This window comes from Crocodylus porosus, unplaced genomic scaffold (assembly GCF_001723895.1).
Source record: "Crocodylus porosus isolate Cpor-Errol unplaced genomic scaffold, CroPor_comp1, whole genome shotgun sequence".
NCBI classification, from domain to species: domain Eukaryota; kingdom Metazoa; phylum Chordata; order Crocodylia; family Crocodylidae; genus Crocodylus; species Crocodylus porosus.
In genome coordinates, this window is record NW_017728886.1 from 123,684,514 (window position 1) to 123,704,658 (window position 20,145).

Genomic DNA, 20,145 nt, shown 5'->3' on the forward strand with positions numbered 1-20,145 from the left:
GTAAATTGGATGCTTATCTTGCTGGGATCCTGTGACCCCAGCTGACTTCCTGCCCTTTGGGCAGGGGGCTGGACTTGATGATCTCCCAAGGTCCCTTCCAGCCCTGATGTCTATGAAATCTATGAAATCTGTATTATTTCATTGTTGCTTTTATAATGTTTTTATTTTAGATTTTAAACCACATTTCCAGTCCCATTTCATTGTCACTTCCTGCAACTTCATTGGTTTCAAAGGTCACTTCCTGATGTGATACCACTTCCCGTGATGCCTTTGAATATGGCTTGCCGGCCCACTGGGTAATAAAAAGTTCATGATCTGGCCGCACATTCAAAAAGGCTGGACACCCCTGTTCTAAACACTGTCCAGCAAAGGGCAATGAAAATGGTGAGGCATATGCTGATGGAACTGAACTTATTTAGTCTGGAGAAGAGAAAACTGAGGGGAGATTTAATAGCAGCTTTCAACTACCAGAAGGGGGGCTCCAAAGAGGATGGAGCTAGACTGTTCTCAGTAGTGGCAGATGACAGAACAAGGAGCAACCATCTCAAGTTGCAGGAAGGGAGGTGTAGGTTAGGTATTAGGGGAAACTTTCTCACAAGGAAGGTAGTAAAACACTGGAACAGGTTACTCAGAGACATTGTGGAATCTCCATCCTTGGAGGTTTTTTAAGACCCAGGTAGCCAAAGCTTTGGCTGGGATGATCTAGTTGGGGATGGTCCTGCTTTGATCAGGGCTTGAACCAGATAACATGAGGTCCCTTCCAACCACAATACTACCTTGCCAGAAATCTGATTTTCTTTAAAACAAGGTGCATGTACTGTATTAGTCTTATAACCCTGAAGTTATCTAGGCCATGGACAGATGTACATCTGAAGCATTCTCGTGCCATACAGATATGCCATACACCTTACTAAAGCCCTCCTGCCAGACTGCTTCAAAATCACAGTGGTGATTCCTAGCTATAGGGCTGCTCAGTTCTCTGTGGAGTGTGGAGCAGACAACCCATGAGCGCTCTCTTGTGTCTCAAGAACTGCAGAAACTGAGGAATATTTCTTGCCAGCCCTCCTGGAGAGAGCAGTACCCCCACACTATGAGCTGATGAACATGGCTGAATCTTAGCTCCTGCCTTTTTATACTTCCAGTCTTTCTGTCAGGTGACAATCTAATTAGTCCTCATTCCAGGGCAAATGTGGTGGTGGGAGGGGGGGAGAGTTGACAAGCCTGTTGGTAACTTTATTGCTTAGATAATGTTTTCCCTGGTGGAGGCTGGGAAGAACGACAGCTCTGCTCATTGAAACCCAGCTTCTTACCCAGCATTTGCACGTGAATACCAGGCACCTCCATTTAAGGCCTACTTACTACTCAGTCTGTGCTACCAACCTCTAGAGTGTCAGGCCAACACTGAAAACAGTAAAGAAGAGAAGAGAAAAAGTTAGTAACAACAAGCCCACAAATCCAAAGTGGAGCCAGCAGCTTCGCAAAGATATATATATACACCCTAGCCAACTTTACAGTGTTGTCATCCAAGCCATTAGCATTGCCACACACAGTACCCCTGCAGCAGCAAGGTCCCTTATTTCTGCTGGCAGAGCAGCACCACTTCTGTAAATTACAAAAGGTTTTTGCCTGAAAGCATACATAGATGTGCCCGCACTCTCTGCCAACTGCTGAGGCACCTCTACCAGCTGATGCCTCCCAGCGTGCATGGCATTCCCTGCCGGAAACTGCACAAGTAGAGACATGTTCTAGTGGCCTTCCTGCGGTGGCTGCTGTGTGCCTGCAGGCAACCTGTATCAAACACAAACCCAAAGAGTTTGTAACCTTGTAACCACCGAAAGCTGTAGCAATAGACTCCTCAAATCAATGGGGGCTAAACATTTTGGCAGACATGGCACAAATTAGCCCTACACGCACCCCCAATGCCACTCCGATCCTTTCCCTTACCCAATGTGCTGCTCAGCTTTCTGCTCTTCCCTATGCTCCATGCCTAATCTGATGCTCTGCATGCTGCTCCCTGGCCTCTGTCACTGTGCTGCCTGTTCCCTCAATATGCCACATGACACACACAAGTTACCTGTGCCACTTACAGCACCCAGGTTGCAGGTTAGCCATCCCTGCCCCAAATCATCATTCATACTGAAATAATATTTTGTAATCACGTAAGAGAAACTTACAATAACAAACACACAATTAAAAAAAAAGTACTCTCTCCAATACATACTCACCTTTTTGTTCCACAGTTAAGTTTTACGGACGTCGTTATAAGCAGATGAGAAATGAGACACTGTTGGATTGATCATGAAGATTTCATAACAACAATGCATCATGAACGATCCTCTATCAATTGCTATTAATTTGTACCTTTCTTTACCCAAAATATTTTAAATGCCACTACAATTTTACTTGACAGCATACAAATTTATATGATCGGTATGCTGTATGCATTTTGTGGTAAAAGGCAGTTTAACAAATGTTAGGTCTGCAACAATAAAGTACGTATGTTATTTCAACAACCAAAAATACGTAGACATCTGATTTTTGATCTCTTGCACTTTGCTTTCACATATTAAAAGGGCCAGTTGGTACTATAAACACTAATTTACTGAAATTACCATACTTTCTCAAACACAACATACACCTCTTACCCAAAAAATCAGACCCCCCCCCATGTTTTAAGCAAAAAAGCTAGGTGTTTGGCTGGAGAGAGAAGCACCCTACTGTGATTCTGCTCCGCAGTGTAACAACTTGAGTATTAGTACAGGTTTCCCTCGCTTTATGCAGGATCTGTATGTGCAAATTCGCTCTTACGTGATGACCCTTTTTATACCAACAACTCGTTAGATGCAAGGTAAATCTACTCTTATGCGATCTGTATGGTGGAAACCTGCAGTCAGCTGCTTTGTGCATTGCACCGTGGGAGTGATGAGCACTAAAATATAGGCTCCCGTGTGGCTCTGTTCTCCTTGCTCATTATCTGTAACACGTGGTTCTGTAGTTCCCATCCCCATTATGATAGTGCCCAGTGCTCGTGTGTACTGTCTGCTGCTGGTGAGTACCAAAATTGTCTTGTGAAAGTGGTAGAAATGGGTCTGGGGGTCAGCACAGCTGAGGTCTTAGAACACATCCCTATTTGCTACATTGTAAAGTGGGTTTCCTTTATGCAAATTCAAGTTATGCACTGCTTTCCAGGAACGCACGTACAGCATAAAGCAAGGGAAATCTATATTCAGGCTACTGAAGGAGTCAACTGACTTAATGGCTCATTGTTCTTCACTCCAGAGATGTTAAGAATCCTCTCTCCTTTTTAATGGTCTTGATGTTCTCCTAATCAAACTAACCTTTCTTTGGGCAATTTTTGCTGTGTGTTCATTTGTCTTGGTCTCTTATTTCACAGCTTCTTCAGCTGTTTTCAAAACCAGAAAGCTACCTATAAACTTGCTGGACATTTGCTGGATTAATAAAGTCTGCTGGCACGTGCTAATTAATGCACTATAGCAGCCTCTCTGTCATGTGTATTCAGTGTCCTGCGCTTCCAAATGGTGGTGGAGGCACTTTAACTAAAGCTCATCGAACAAGCTTTAAGTTAAAGTGCCCCACCACCATTTTGAAGTGCAGGACACTGAATACACGTGATGCTGTGGGTTCTTTAAATACAGTGGCTCTCAGAGCTGCTCTAATTGAAGTGTCCCGCTTCTCCACCCTGGAGCACGTGGAAAGACGCCCATGGCAACCAGTCTTCAGTAACAGCTTGGGCTTTAGTTAAACCAGAAAGGGAGGGTGATATAGCTAGAGTCAGCTCTGTCCCTCTTCTCAGCAACCCTAACTCTGGAAAAAGCTTTTTTTTTTCCATTTTGCCTTTCAAAAAACAAGGTGCTATATTTGGGGATGTGTTCTATGCAAGAAAATACAGGTATAATCAAGCATCTAGCCTGATAGAGATTATTTTGGAACGTGTGTGATGAAAGAGGCACAGCCGGCTGATTTCTAGCCTGCTTCTAGTTGGGACCAGTTTGGTGATGGGGCTCAATGCCAGCAGGCTTTGCTGTAACTAGTTTTGTAAGCAGGCCACCTACATGCTTGTCCCTGGGGGCAGATGAAATTCTGCCCAGCACCAGGACCCAGAAATTGCTCCATAACTGATTCCCTGTGGCTTTGTTTTATTCTGGGAGGGGGAACTGAGCCTCATCCCCAAGTCGGTAGTTTTGTCATGGCAGCCACAAGCACGGGGTGGGAGAGTGCAGACCTGCCCGGCCTCAGGAGAGCAGTGGGGGCGCTGAGAGCGGGGAGAAGGGTAAGCACCAGGAAGGGCACATCAGGGCGCTTGAGGCAACTCCAGGCAGAGCTCATGCCAGCCCCACCCGGCACCCACATAGCGGGCACCGCAAGGACCAGGGCAGGGGGCGGGGCCAGAACGTCTGCGAGCCAATAAGAAGACACCGCCCGCCCTGGAGCGGGACCTTGAGGCGGGACAACACAGAGCCGCTTAGCTGAAATGCCGCGCTTGCGCATGCTTGAAGCGGCCCGGCTGGAGGGCCACTCAACTTGAGCGTCTCTGTTGTGCATGCGCGGTGCACAGCCGCGCGCCTTCCTGCTCCCAGGATAAGGGAGCCACTCCCCCACAGCCCGCTTCAGCGCTGATTCCACGCGCTCGCTCCAAGCATAGACCTCCCCGACTCTTCCTACGGCTCAAGTTGCCACCTATAAAGCCCTCTCTCGCCCCCACTCACCTCCCGCGTAGGTCTCGCGAGACTGCAGGCCCCACTACCTCCGAGCACTGCGGCACGGGCGATACCATCCGGCGCGGGGGGAGGAAATGATTCGGGTAGATTTTATGGGGAACGCAGTGCCCGCACCTCTGTCCCCGCCCTGCTCACACAAGGCTCCGGCCCCGCCTCCCTCCCCTTAGGCTGCAGAGCCCGGGGGGTGGCTGCGACAGGCGATTCCGTTAGTGGTATCTCCCCCAGGAAGGGCGGGGCGTGAGCACCGGCCACGCCCCCCCTTGTTCCGACGCTTCCAGAAGCGTTAGGCGGGGGCATCACGTTAGACAGGAGAGAGGCAACCCCGGCCTAGGGGAAGCGGTTGCGCAGGCGCGGAGTGACATCGCGCGCGGGGGGTGGGGCTGGAAGCGGCGTGTGCTTGGTCTCTGGCTGGTATCGGGCGGCGGCAGCGCCACCATGTCGGCCATGGGGACCCTCGCTTTTGACGAGTACGGGCGGCCCTTCCTCATCCTCAAGGATCAGGACCGCAAGAGCCGCCTCATGGGGCTGGACGCCCTCAAGGCAAGTGCCCCGCCCCGGGGGGGGTCTCCGGGCCCGGAGGCCGCGGCCTGTTTCTCCCCCCACCCCGCCTGCCTGCCTCTGCGCACGCGCAGGGCCCGAGCCGGGGTTCCCGGGGGCCGCTGCAACTCTGCTGCGTGGTGGTGGTGGTGGGGGGGTCTTCGAGGTCTGCGCATGCGCTGGGCCCGAGCGCGCCGGTTCCACTTAAGAGCGCAGCTCGCAGTGGGCGCCGCCCACGTGCTTGGAGCTGCTGCTCTCGGCCGCCGCCAGCGGTGCTGGACAGGAGCCTGTCTATACCTGGGCTCTTGTCTCATGTTGGCCGTGGGGGTCTGCAGGTCTGCATCCACGTGCCTAGTTTTCATCAGGGCCCTCAGGCAGGCGCCAGCAGCTAGGTTTCACTCCTGTTTTCGTGCCCACCAAAGAATGCCAGAGCTGATCTTTTGTTCCAGAAAGCGTGGGCCCGCAGACTGGTTTCAACACTGGACTCCTGCTTGAAATCTCTGGGTTTCTTTGTTGATGCGTGTTTGCATGTCTAACGGCTGGTGCCGCGTAGCACCCTATAGCAAATCTCAAGGTGCATCCCCCCCCCCCACTGTTGTAGCACCTTGATTGTGACTTTTGGTCTATGGGCACCATGCTGCTTCTTGGGCAGTAGAGAAATATCCATGTTAGCAGTTTTTGTTTTATTATGCTGTCATGAAACACTGATTCTCTTAGCCTGGGGTAAATAGATGGCCTCTCTGGGGCGTGCAGCAGATCAGGGAGGGGACAAGCAGTACAGCAGCAGGTAGGGTAGGAAGCAGAAGACAGAGTCTGGCAGAGAATCCAAAGTGGGTGGTGGGGAAGGGGAGCAACTTTTTTATCAGGCATTTTACAAATTAATCCTGCACCCTCCCCAAGTACCACTCCAATCCCCTTCTGCCAGCTCTGCTGCTCTGTTTTCTGCTACCTGCTCTCTGCTCCCTGCCTGATCTCCTGCCTTGTGCTTTCTGTGCTGCTTGTCTTGTATTGAGAGCTGCTTAGGGCACCTATACCTGTACGGGGAGGCTGCTCAGCATGTTGAGCAGACTCGATTAATTGAGCCTGCTTGAGCATGGCAGTTACCAGGCTCCAGCAGGCTCCTGAGTGCATCAACTTCCCCACACTGAAAAATGGCAGCAGGAGTGCTGTTTGAGCTTTAATTAAAGCACCACCGCTGCCACTTTTCAGCACAAGGACACTGATCCACAAGACACTTCGGGTACTTTAATTAGACTGGCTCTTGGACCTACTGTATTTAAAGCGTCCTCCCCCTACTCCCTGAACATGTGTGTAAATGCCCTTATGTTCCTATGATAATTTCTCATGTAAGGCAGTAGAATCGAGGTCTCATTATGGTGGTTTTTATGTAATTTACTTGGGTAGTGTCATTAGGAAAGTATTGTGACTTTGAGACAATTAATTCATTTTTTAATTTATATTTGCTTTTTGGTTTCATAGTCTCATATCATGGCAGCAAAGGCTGTGGCAAATACTCTGAGAACATCACTTGGACCCAATGGTATGTATGAGAAGAAGATTGAAGTAGTTCTCTTTCAGAGGGTTTTTTGCATATTTAAAATGCAGCAAGTTGCAAATATTTTTTTCAGGCCTTGATAAAATGATGGTGGACAAGGATGGTGAGGTGACTGTGACAAATGACGGTGCCACTATTCTGAGCATGATGGACGTAGAGCATCAAATAGCCAAACTTATGGTAGAATTGTCTAAATCGCAGGATGATGAGATTGGGGATGGAACAACAGGAGTTGTTGGTAAGAAAATACTTCTCATTTGTTTAAAATGTAGTGAATGCAGTCAAACTTAACTTTTTCTTTAAGAGGCTGGGGCTGCATAAATAACTCTAACATGCTTGGAATTTTGAATTGTCCAGTCTGTTGGACCTTGTTGCAGCGCCTGTATCAGGAAGGGCTCATTTTTTAAGAGTAGACTAAATTTTGAGCCAATGTTACATCTCCTTTCTATGTTTTATTTTTTCTTGTGTTTTACAATTTTTTTAATTCAAACTCATTTTTTTAAGCAAAAGAAATAAATAGGATATCTTCCCAAAGAACACGACCATTGGATGTATTCTAAATTTCTGTATCATTTAAACTGTAACATTGCAGCAGCAGGTCTACTAACCCAAATCTTTATGTGCTCATAGGGTCTTGTTAGTCCAAATAATTTAAAATGTTCAGTGAAAGTAACTTGTCTGAATTTTGTTTTATAGTCCTGGCTGGTACTCTGTTGGAGCAGGCTGAACAGATGTTAGATCGTGGTATTCACCCTATGAGAATTGCAGATGGGTATGAGCAGGCAGCCCGCATTGCCATTGAACATCTAGACAAAATCAGTGACAGCTTTCCAGTTGATCCTCAGAACACTGAACCTTTAATCCAGACTGCAAAAACAACTCTGGGCTCTAAAGTGTAAGTTTACATTGGAAAAACCTGGCAAATAGAGTTTGGTACTTCAGGCATTTTGAGGGTGAACTAAGAACCTTTTCATTTGCTTTTTTGCTAGGATGTAGTGTGTTACATACAGAGCTGTCCCCAGGGGGAGGGGGCGCAGTGTGTGCAGACAACACCATTGGCATGTGCAAGGGGTGCCATTACTCTGCGGCCACCACTTCGTGCTCTGCCTGCTCACTGCCCCCACAGGTCAATATGTCCCAGGCCCCGCACACCCCTAGTGTCAGCTCTGGTTACATGTGTCAAGTTTAGGAAGCGCTTGCCAAGATAGCATAAGGTACCAAAAAACTCTTTTCCATGCAAGAGCAGAAAATAAGCAACATGTGACAAAGTACTGCAATGCGAGTTCATTTATGTTGTTCCAGTATGTTTCTGCTTCTTTTTTTTGTGAAAGACAATACCAGCTGTAATACAAATGCTCTTTAAAATCGGTTACATTTGTCAGACTTTTAGGAAAGTTTATTGTAAAAGCTATACGCCTACCCTTTTTAATTGCAGTTCTCTTTAAATGAATTATGTAAGAGTAAGTTGATTTTGTTCCCATTGTGGAGTCAGTCTTGTCTTTTGATTTCAAGTTTTAAATAATGTACTGTACTCCCCTTTTTCCTGAAAAAGCAAGCTGGGTCTTTGGCAGATGCATACAAGTTGTCTCATGCCCCAGTTATGGTGACAAAACAGAGAAGGGAAAATATATATAAAAAAAAGGGGAATTGCACAGATAAATGCATTAGATTGTAATCTGGTTTCAGAGTATAGTTTCAAAGTTGCATAGAGGAGAGGTTTCTATTGGTCTCTGTATATGAACTGTATAGATATAGATTAAAAAACGTGTGTTCGCTTCCCTTTTCCGCAGAGGTTTTAATGTATAATATAAATATGACATTTCTAAAAGCTTTAATAAATAAGTATACCTTTAAAATAATTCTAATGTAGCAACAGTAATCTAGGCTAGGGTTGTTTACAAACTTGTTCATGGAGTGTGGCAAGCTTATTTGCACCAGGGTTTATTTAAAGTTTGAAAAATTTTAATGTGTTGCAATAGCTTCACTCAACATACTTAATGTGGTTAATCTGAAGTGGAACTCAGTGGTAGAGAAATACACTGTAATAGGTGATGTCAGACTATATGGGATAATTTTGTGTATCCTGCAGCAACCAGTTCCATTTGAAATGTCAGGGAAGTTATTTTTTTGTGCTGCTTTCTCATTAAGTGATGCTTGGTTTAATTTTTAACTGGTAAGTCCTGTTAATGATGCTGGTATTCCACCTTAGTTAAGCAGCAGCAAGAGAATTTTTAGCAGAAAAATACTTTTTCTAATTTCTATGTGACATTTGCCATAGGCCAGAGGTCATCTGGCTTGTGGGTCTCATGGAGCAGCAGGGACAGAGCTCTGTCCCTGAATTCTGGAGTACATAGTCATGTTGGGGACACGTTTCAGTGGTGAGGTACGAGTGACAGCTGCGTCAACCCTCGTAGCTCTTTGATGCTGATGTTGCTTACCTCCCTGCTGGACCTGGTCCATATCCAGAAGATATTCAAGAAGTGGTATCCACATACAGCACCAGGATAGAAAAATGTTCCCTCTCTCTGCCCCTCCTTTAACTTAGGGGTGTCAAATTCATCTGGCTCCATGAGCCAGAGCAGTGTCCAAAGCAGATCTGTGCATACTGGACCATTCCTGTGCACTGGCTCCAGTTTTCAGAGCAAGTCAGTGGGCTGAATCTGGGCTGGCTCCAGAGGCAGCATACAGGGACAGTCTTGCAGGGCACCTCATATAACACGTAGGTTGGCACAAGGCATGTGCTGCATGAGTGCTTGCACCAAATTGGCCCTGTGTGCTGGCTCCTGCAAACAGGAATGGTCTGTGGGCTCAATTTGAATTAGCTCTGGAACTAACTATGGGGCTAATCTGGCACAAGTGGTACGTACAGGTTTGGTGTAAGACCCACAGGCCAGATCACAGAGTTCCACAAGCTGCAATCTGGGCTGCATGCCTATCTTTAACACACATGTGCAAGCCCAATTACCAGGATATCAGTTGTTCCGCAGCAAACATTCAAAGTTAAGTGATATTGTTGTTTGCTATTAGCAAATTATTTTCTTCAGAGGGAGAAGTCCCTTCAAAAAAATTAACCAATTTCATTTTTTTGTTTAAATTTAGAGTTAATCGTTGCCACAGACAAATGGCAGAAATTGCAGTAAATGCTGTTTTGACAGTAGCCGATATGAAACGCAAAGATGTTGATTTTGAGCTGATCAAAGTGCAAGGCAAAGTGGGAGGCAGATTGGAGGATACCCAGTTGATCAAAGGAGTGATTGTGGATAAAGATTTTAGCCATCCACAAATGCCTAAAGTAAGAATATTTTTTTTTCTTTTCATGTCATGTATAACTGGTTTACGTAAGGTCTCCTCAGGAACTGACTTTATTTCCACTGCCTTATCTGAACACCTCTTAAGTCTGAAAAATAGGAACTTTTTTCTCTCATTTCCAAGATCAAATGAAAACCAGTGTTAAATATGGTGTCTAAATGTTTGTGCAAAAATAAAGATACTAAGGTGAAAATTAATCCTAATTTTCATTGTCACATAGGAAGTTAAAGATGCTAAAATGGCAATTCTCACTTGCCCATTTGAGCCACCTAAGCCTAAAACCAAGCATAAGCTTGATGTAACATCTGTAGACGATTACAAAGCACTGCAAAAATATGAAAAAGAAAAATTTGAAGAGATGGTGAAACAGGTGAGAATTTTTTTTAAAGTTTATAGGGTCGTTGTTTTGAAAGCTTTGCATTTCAGTGTTTTCAGGTTCCCATTAAATATTTTTGTTTGTAAGTTGACCATTTTCAATACAAAACCTGAAGCCTTTCAACAGGAATTATTCCTCAGTTCTTGTATTTGGTCATCAGAAATGTTTTACTTTTAGATTAAAGACACTGGTGCCAACCTTGCTATTTGCCAGTGGGGTTTTGATGATGAGGCAAATCACTTATTACTTCAGAATGAGCTGCCTGCTGTTCGTTGGGTTGGTGGACCTGAAATTGAAGTAAGTAATATTTTCTAAAATTTCACTCTACATCAGCACTAATGTTCAGTTACTCTAGGGCTTCATTTTGGAGGAGAGCACCACACTTTGCATACTTTTGTCCTGATAGCTCCTGTAAAAAAAAAACAAACAAAAAAAACGAACTACTTTAGCATGTGTGAGAGAGGCCAGCTGTGAATGGGGTTGTAGTCTGTCATGGGGCTCAGTGACAGAACCTTTATACAGATTCTACAAATTGTAAATAATGATGAAATTTGGAATTGAATTTGAAAAATGGGACTGGAGCTGAAAAGGTAACCAGTATTACCTCACATTTAAAATCTTATATTTTGCTCTGTAGAAGGAAGATGTTCCCTTAAATTCACTCTCAGAAGGTGGGGGGGGGGAAAGCCTGCAAGTCCAAGGACTCTGATCGACTTTCTACCATCAACTCAAAGCAAAAATGTTTTGAAAGGTGTCTTCTCAAAATGGTTATGGTGTGTGTTTTACCTTTTAGCTGATAGCCATCGCAACTGGAGGGCGCATTGTTCCACGTTTCTGTGAACTCACTCCAGAGAAACTAGGTTTTGCTGGTATTGTTCGAGAGATCTCGTTTGGAACAACAAAGGATAAGATGCTTGTTATTGAACAGTGTCAAAATTCCAGAGCTGTGACCATCTTCATTAGAGGAGGAAATAAGATGGTGAGAGATTCAGCATTCTAATAAGAGTTTGACATGCTCTCTGCTAATTTCTGTCTGTTTTGCCCTCTGCTATATCTGTAGTTACATCCAAAAGAGTCTTGTGTTCTGCCTTGTCTTAATTTAAATTAATTGATGGACGGGAGAGGAGTAAAATCAGTAGTCTCTTTCTCTAAAACAAAATCAGTAGTCTCCTTGACTGCTTGCAAGTGGCAGCTCACTTCAAAAAGTACTACTGCTTATGCTATAGAGAGAAAATGCTGATGATCCTTTATGATTAGTCACTGATCCTATACAAACTAGAGTAATTCTTGCGGATATTCCTTTTTGGGTTTCAATTAAACTATTCCTATGAGTTAAGTTATATAGTAGTTTTAGAGGTTCAAGCCTTCCTTCGTTTTCATTTGCCTAGCTTACAAGTAAAAGTGGAGGTCTCCTGCACAAAGGTGCAAAATTTTACTGCTTTGCAAACTAATCTGTTTAATGTATCATTTTGTCTTTAACCAAAGTGTAGGAAAAGGGGAAAAATATGGGATATACCTTAAAAAAAAAAAAAAAAAATCTGAAAATCTTTTTCGTTTTTTAAGTCTTTAAAAGGTTTCATCTTTTTAAATAAATAAAACGTTTTTAGCTGATGGCTGGTAGTTGGCTTTTCTAAAATATGATCCATAAATACTGTTAGCTTCAAAATCTGTTGGAGTATGTGTGTGCAAACTAATTAATACAAAGTAAAAAGGGATGGAGATTTTACTGCACCTAGAACTGTTCATTGTCACTGTCTGCAGTAACTATCTGTGTACACATTCTGCATGTGAACAGAAGAAAACTAAGTTGGAGTAATTTAGCTAGTTTTGCTGTCTCCGCTAAAAAAAAAAAAAAAAAAGGTAACCTACTTCAGGACAGGATAACCTTCATTTTTTTTTCCAGGGTAAAAGTGTGCATACTAGCAGATACTGCAGAGTAGCTGATTCACAGTAAATCACTGTCACTTTTTTCACTTTATGATAACTAGTTGCTCCTGTGCACCTGCTCTTGGAAATGCTGCAGGTCAGAAAGGAGTTTTGGTCACCAGAATAAGCTGTTGCAAATCTATAAAGATTTGTAATTGTAATTTAAGTGCATTAAAAGCCGATTATTCCCAGTTGTGAAGTTTTTGTGTAGAAGCTGTGAAAGGGGAATATCTTGATCATTACAGCAAGAGAGATTATTTCAGTATTAATTGACTATGAAGTCTTTGCTTTTATATTAAATCTAAATTAAATAACTTTTTCCGGGCTTTAATTTCCATGTTGCGATATAACTTGGTACAATTTTGTTATTTGAAGATTATTGAAGAAGCAAAAAGATCTCTTCACGATGCATTGTGTGTAATCCGAAATCTTGTTCGTGATAATCGCATTGTATATGGAGGTGGTGCTGCTGAGATCTCTTGTGCTTTGGCAGTCAGCAAAGCAGCAGATAAGGTAAAAAGGACTTCTTTTGACTTAAGGAAAATACCTTTCTAATACAGTTTTAAATTGTTATGGAAACAAGTATTTAAGCACCTCAGATTTTCTTTGGGATGGGGATAAATCATGTTTTTGGGAAGCGCTTTTCTGTACTATAGGTATAGACTCTTTTCACCATTAATATGATAATCTTTGTTCACACAAGCTGTGTATTTCTTTGTGTCCCAGTGCCCATCTCTGGAACAGTATGCCATGAGGGCATTTGCTGATGCCCTTGAGGTCATTCCAATGGCTCTTGCAGAGAACAGTGGCATGAACCCTATACAAACTATGACTGAAGTGCGAGCTAGACAGGTGAAAGAAAACAACCCTGCTCTTGGCATAGATTGTCTGCGCAAAGGAACAAATGGTAAGAAGTGTTTGATCTACTGTGTATATTGTAGAGGAAGCTCACATTTAGTTCTTTCTCAAAAATCTGAAGGCTTAATTGGTCTGCCATGACTGTTATGCAGATAAAAATCTTCATATGAAACAAATCTACTTGCTTTCATTACTCTGTGTAATACCTACAACTCTTTCCCCCATGCTGTTTCTCTGCAGAGGGACGAAAGTAATTTGAACAATTAAGTCTAAGGCATTGTAGGCAATACTTCATAAAATTATATTAATATATTTATGCATATGAGAGACTGAGGTTACTGGCAAACATTACATGTATTGTAATGTGCCACACTTTCAGCCAATTCATGGCACATTAAAGTAGCAAACCAGACACAAAGATATTACACCTTTAATGTAGAACGTTAAAGTGAATAATTGGCATGTATTCTGGACTTGGGTCTGGGCTGATACCAGTGATCAACTGATCTGCAGGTTCGGGCAGGGGGCGGCATCAGTGTTCAGGACACAGTTGCCCCTTAAACGACAGATGCTGAGCTTCCAGTGCAATTTTGGCAGTCTCGCGATTGGAATCTGTGGAATTTTTATGCCCAATCCTGGAAGTAGTGTGCCTTGCTGTGCACATTTGGTATGGGAAGGACATATGTTTTTGTTCAGGAATGAAGTTTCATGGGTCCCAGTTACACAATTATATTAACATCTGCCAGGGGCCTCAGTAACCATCTCAGATTTGATTTTTGTACTTTGCCTTTTTGTACTCCCTCATGAGAATACGTAATTATTTACCCTTTTTCAGCTTGTTTGTGCTTTTACTTGTCTTTCCCTGGCATATGAAAATTTCATTTATTCTTCATTGCAAATTTTCCTAAATTTCATGGTGGGGTAGGAAAAGATGGAGCTGTTGTTAAGATGAACTGTTAAAGGACATTTGGATTAATCTTAAGAACAAAGATGCGTGTTCTTTTTTACGACTAAGTTAGCCCACAGTAAGGTAGAGTCTGAATTTTGTGGCATGTTAACTCCGTGTGTAGACAAGCCTTTAGTATTTCACTTGTTTTTATTAATGAATGGGGAGTGAGAGTTTGATAAAAAGCAGTGCATTCTTATTCTGAATAAAAGAAAAGAATGTGTTCAAAGCTGTGTGATGACCAGCAAGATCAAAAACAATAATTCACATTTGTGTAGGGACTCCACATAATAGGAGAACTAATAGCATTTTTGTAGATGCCATTTTCCTAAGTGGCCATCAGTTCCTAAATGCCATGACCATTTTGATTTAGCATCAAATAATTTTTCTTAATGTTAAATTAATATGTGTGATCACTTGCAGCCTGCTATTTTTTTTGTAAAGGGAAAAAACTCACTGCAATACACTTGAGTAAGTGAATATATTATGTATTCACCCTTCAAATCTGAGGTGAATGGGAATATCTTGTGAATGAGATATTAACTAAGTTTGATCATTTGGACTTTTATGCCTGGTCTATAGTTGGTTATTTAAAAAAAAAACAAAAAAACCCACTGAGCAACCAACATCTCCTAGTATATATAGTATGTGTGGAATTCTGATGTGAGGTTCTTGCCTTATTAGTTGATCACTTAAGTCTAGGTAATGAAAGAACTTAGAAAATATGTAGTTACACCATGTAAGCAAAGTACTTGGTAATAGTCAGAATTGAGTTCTATTTAAACTAATCTGAAATTTGCTTGCTTTTGGAAGTATAACAATTTTTCTTAACTTTTTTTTTGCTCAAAGTGATGCTACTTAAGGTAGCGTTTAGTAGTGTGCAGTAAGAGAGTACTGTCTATGCTTGTATGTACGTGCTTGCTCTAATTAGAGTGGCAATATAATGGTTTGTTTATGGTTTTACATTTTGGAGGAGAATCTTGTAGAGAAACTGAATTTTTGTAGAAAATTGATTAATGTAGGGCTTTAGGCTCCAGGTTAACAACTTGAAAGTTTAAAGCAATTTTAAAACTCTAAAGAGTTTCCTTTTTAAAAGAAGACTTTACATTCACTTAATTACAATTTGAGCTGTTGAATTGGCCATACAGAGAAATTCAGAGAAGCGTGTAATTTTTCTAGGTAATATCAGCAGTTCAGTTGGAACATGTGCTGTTCTTCCTTTTGACCTCCCCCAACCCCCACTTCAAACGCAGTAGAGAATAATATTTATCTGCAGTTGTATTCTGGGTTTTAATATGGGTTTGTTTATAGGATTTTAAAACTCAGATAATTCTATTCTCTCTGCTGTTAACATGTAGTTCTGATTTTTGGCCAGCATACTTACATTTTTTTCTTCCTTGACAGATATGAAGCAACAGCATGTCATAGAAACCTTGATTGGCAAAAAGCAACAAATTTCTCTGGCCACTCAAGTTGTTAGAATGATTCTGAAGATTGATGATATTCGTAGGCCAGGAGAATCTGAAGAATGAAGAGTGAGCAGCAAGGAGCAAAATGTAATGGGGCCACTGTAGGAGCAAAATCAACAACGCTTCATCTTCAGTTATTTATTTTTTACATGTCGTCTTTTCGTTTCAGATTCTGTAACTCCTCGTTCTTGAAAACAATAAAGTACAATTTAGAAGTTGTGGCTTTAAGACTTGTTCAGAGGCATCATTGTCTGTTGAGGTGTTTCCTACCAAATTATTCAAGTTCTGTTAGACCGGGGTGCTCAAGACCAGGGCATTCAAGTTGTTAGACCGGGGTGCTCAACATCCAGTTGACTTCATGGCCGTGAAATCCTAGAGTATGCAGGATTTTGCTTATAAGTTGCTCTCTTGCACCTTTAGGGAAGTTTGAGGGAACAGGGCTCATCATTTTGAATGGCAACCTGTAAAGATGCATGATGCTATTACAGTACAATGTTCCTTTTCATTTGTCTCCAAAGGATGATGATATGCAGGCTTCCTGGTTTTTCTCTGATAAAGGAATTGCAAATTCTCTGATTTAAACCCCCAAATCCTTGATTAAAATTTAAAGACCCCTCACAGCTCCCAATCCCCACCCCCCCACCAGTGCCTCTCGCTCTCCCCAGTCCCCTGGCCTTGCTGGTGCCTTTCATTCTCCAGCCACAGCCCCTTGCCAGAGGGGGCCCCCAACTGCCAGGGCTTTGGGGCCAGGGACTACAGTCCCGCTCCCTGCTGCTTGCAGGGAGACCAGCTCCCTGCCCAGGCGTGCACTGCCAGGGGGCAGGGGTGACCCACGCCCCCAGATCTGTGGGTGGGGCAGGCTGTATGCTGCAGGCTCACGTGGGGCTGACGACCCATGCCCTACAGATCTGTGCACAGGATGGGTGGAGGCGGCCACAGGCTGCGTGCAGGTTCCTGGCCTGCTTCCCTATCCTGGGGCCTCTGCAGTCCAGTGGGTGTGTCCTGGCGCAGCCGGGAACAGTGGAGCCACATGGAGAAGCAACTTGCCACTGTGAGCTCTTTGCTGCCTGGCACCGCACCCCCTGTGCTCATGTCTGCGTGGGGGTGGCAACGCAGGGTTGTGCCCCTCAAAGCTGCCGTGCACTCGGGGCATGTTGCCAAGCAGCAGGGGAAGTGCAGCTCCTTGACCACCACTCCCATTGCCCTGGGTGGTGGGAGGAGAGGCAGAGGAACAACTTGATTGTGGTCAGACAGTAGTTCCTAAAAGTTCCCTGACATCTGCCCTTTCTGTGGTAAGAGGGAGATGCAGTTGAACACGCACTGTCCTTCAAATTTAGTTCTTCAAGTTCCTCCAAAACTTTATGCTAAATTTCTGGCTGCACTTTCCCCACCCTTCTTTCATCCTGTCATGCCCAATAAAATTGCAGGACATGTTTGTCATCTTTCTAGTTCCCTGTAAATAAGCTATCTGTGCCATCAGCAGGAAGATGTTTCATGGAAGTATGCCTCTGGATTTTGTGGGGCTAGTGTCTGGTCTCTGGTTACCTCCGATTTCTGAAGACCGTTCTGAGTGGTGTCTGTTGACCCCCTAGATGTTGGCTTAGGAAATGGTATTTAAAGGTTTGTGTTTTGGGAATTGGCTTATAGGGATTCAGGATAGGCAGCGGGGGTTAACTGATTTCTAAAAAAACTTGGGTCTCGCACAGTTTCACATAGTCTTGGAAGCAGAAAGGCCAACAAAAACACACAATCTGGAAAACAGTCTGGCAACCAAGCGCGTATGTACCATACTGTTCCATGACATGGACGGGGGTGGGGGTGCCTCTCAGTCCTAAATCCAGAGCCGTTAGATGCCTTTGAGGAATAGTGGGACTCGTCTGCAGCAGCTAATGGGCATCTCCTAGGTGGATCAAAATGGTAATTTCATGGGTCTGCACTGTAAATAAAGTATGCACATGAGGTGAAATTATCACTGGTGGTTGGCTGCATTACCTGCAATATCACAATGTTCCTCTGTCAGCTTCTGCCGTGGGGCACCAGTTTTTTCCCAGCTGTCACCAAAATCCAGACCACTACCTAGATTTAGGCTCTCAAGGACTGGAACTCAAGTCTGGCAACCCCAGAAATGGCTTCCATTATCTGATGGGATGCTGTTCCAGCCCTACTTCCTTGTGAATATAGCTAAGTGAAATTTTATGGCCAAGGCCTTTTTGTGGTGAAAATGGAATAATCTGCTCCAAAACATTTAATGAATTCTCTTGGTTTGGCTCAGCTGTTTGCTTCAAAGGAAGCAAAGGACTGCCCCAGATTCTGAAAGGCTTTGCCCTGGCATTTACAAAATGAATTATTTTGATTTTTAGAGTTAAAATTACTTTTGATTGCAAATTTTTCTCCACATTGATTTTGCAACTGTTATCAACCTTGCAGTGGAAGCTTTCAGTTCAGGTTGGCCAAAATGGAGCCAGGAGCAGCAGGGAGAGGAGGGATCCACATGCACGTGTGCCCCCTTACTAGACCCAAGGCCGCCGCAGCAGCAGTGGGGGCCGCAGCAGCTGATCCCCCCAAGGTAAGTGGGCAGAGGGACCGGATGCAGCTGAGCCAGTTCTGGTGGGGAAGCCCCCTGATCCCTCTAAGTTGAGCCAGTAGGGAGCTGTGCTCCCGAGCCGCACCGCGTGAACAGAGCGCGCTAGTGTTTGCATTGGCATTCGTGCCAGCGGGCAAGCAGAAAGGGCCAGGAGGGAGACTCCTACTAGGGCATGGCGAAGACACTGCACTAAGCTAAAAACAACTCCTATAATGGTGGTGGCGCAGAGTGCTGCCAGGGCCCCTGCCCGGGGGAGCAGCCTACCCGGGGCTTGTCTGAGGCCTCCGCCCAGGCAGCCCATGGCAGGTCTGGCATCCCCCCACACCCTGGCCTGCGGGGGTTGCCCAGCAAAGCCTGGGGGGGCAGGGATTGGGGACCCCCACACCTGTCCTGCAGGTGCCCACCTTAGGGCCCTGGAGGCACAGGTGAGGGAGCTCCAGGAGGAGGTTAGCAGGCTGAGGGGAATCAAGGAGATGGAGGAAGAAATTGACGGCTATTTCCTTTCCCTGCAGGGCCATGCACCCAAGGAAGAAGCACCTCGGGAAGTGCCCTCCGCTGCAGAGTGGCAGACGGTCACCTCCAGAACCAGGGCTGCTCATAACACAGCAGTACCAGTTCCTCCAGTCCAGCTGGAGGACAGATACGAGGCCCTGGCAACACTGGAGGAGGAGGGAGAGGAGGCAACTCCACACTTGCCACGCTATGAACAGGCTGAAGGAGCTAAGCAGTCCCGGAGGAGAAAGTGTCAAGTGATCGTCATAGGTGACTCCATCCTGAGAGGTACAGAGGGCCCCATCTGTCGCCAGGACCCCTCGACACGCGAGGTCTGCTGCCTACCCGGAGCAAAGATTCATGATGTGACAGGGTCCCAGCCATGGGAGTACTAATGCAGCCAGGAGAAGCCCTGATCACCTGATGGTGGACTACCACTCTCTGGGGGGCATGCTGAAGGAGATAGGTGCACGGGTGGTTTTCTCTTCTGTTCTACTAGTGAGCAGACGTGGAAGACAGCATGAGACATGCATTGCAGAGACCAACTGGCGGCTTCGGGAATGGTGTCTTAAGGCGGGCTTTGGCTTCCTTGGCAATGACCGGCACATCACGACAAGAGACATGCTCAGATGGGATGGGCTCCACCTTTCCCCTGAAGGTAAGCGTGTATTCTCTTCTAGGTTGGCGGATCTCCTCCGGGGGGCTTTAAACTAGGCTCGTCAGGGGAAGGGGAAAATGAGGGAGGAGGAAGACTTGGACTGCTAAACCAAGCAGCACTCACAAGTACAGCCCAGCCTAGACCGACGAGCAAAACATATACACAGGTAAGCAACAGGGGTCAAGGCAATGCTGAGATTAGGGGGCCAGTGCACACATCCTCAGAAGGCCTCAAATGCCTCTACACAAATGCTCGTAGTATGGGAAACAAGCAGGAGGAACTTACCCTCTTGCTAGCTGACACCAACCCAGACATAGTGGGGCCCGCTGAAATGTGGAGGGACCCAACGCGTGACTGGGAGGTGAATATCAAGGGCTATAGGCTGTACAGGGACAGGACAGGAAGGAAAGGCGGGGGGTGTGGCGCTCTACATTAAGGAGGAAAACACATCCTCAGCAGGTAGCACAAAGTCAAAGGAGGGGCAAACAGAAGTGCTCTGGGTTAGAATACAAGGCAGTCAAGGGGAAAGAGACTTAATGGTGGGGGTCTATTATAGACCACCCAACAAAGGGGAAGAGCTAGACCAGGAATTCTTAAGTCAGCTCATGGAGGTAGTTAGGTCAAAGGACGTGGTCATCATGGGTGACCTGAACTTTCTAGGCATCTGCTGGGAAGAGCAGTCAGCCAGGTCTGACC

At 44.9% G+C, this 20,145-nt stretch overlaps 2 protein-coding genes across 3 annotated transcripts in view; one reads left to right on the plus strand and one right to left on the minus strand.

Annotated features, from left to right (window-relative positions):
• FAM173B (family with sequence similarity 173 member B) overlaps positions 1 to 5,016 on the minus strand; it is a 17,169-nt gene extending 12,153 nt beyond the window's left edge. Inside the window, exon 1 of one of the 2 annotated variants that reach the window (XM_019541493.1) lies at positions 4,728 to 5,016. The gene's annotated coding sequence lies outside the window, so the exon portion shown is untranslated. Of the gene's footprint in view, positions 1 to 2,225; positions 2,341 to 4,727 lie in introns of those variants that run through there. The other variant, XM_019541485.1, reaches the window with a different exon arrangement.
• A 95-nt stretch (positions 5,017 to 5,111) lies between these two features.
• Positions 5,112 to 15,943, plus strand: CCT5 (chaperonin containing TCP1 subunit 5). Its single transcript, XM_019541472.1, has 11 exons — positions 5,112 to 5,279; positions 6,756 to 6,816; positions 6,905 to 7,069; positions 7,528 to 7,726; positions 9,931 to 10,123; positions 10,361 to 10,510; positions 10,694 to 10,813; positions 11,310 to 11,495; positions 12,818 to 12,955; positions 13,169 to 13,349; positions 15,651 to 15,943. Exons 1-11 carry the CDS (start codon positions 5,175 to 5,177, stop codon positions 15,776 to 15,778), a joined length of 1,626 nt encoding a protein of 541 aa, XP_019397017.1. The 5' UTR covers positions 5,112 to 5,174; the 3' UTR covers positions 15,779 to 15,943.
• Positions 15,944 to 20,145: the final 4,202 nt, after the last annotated feature.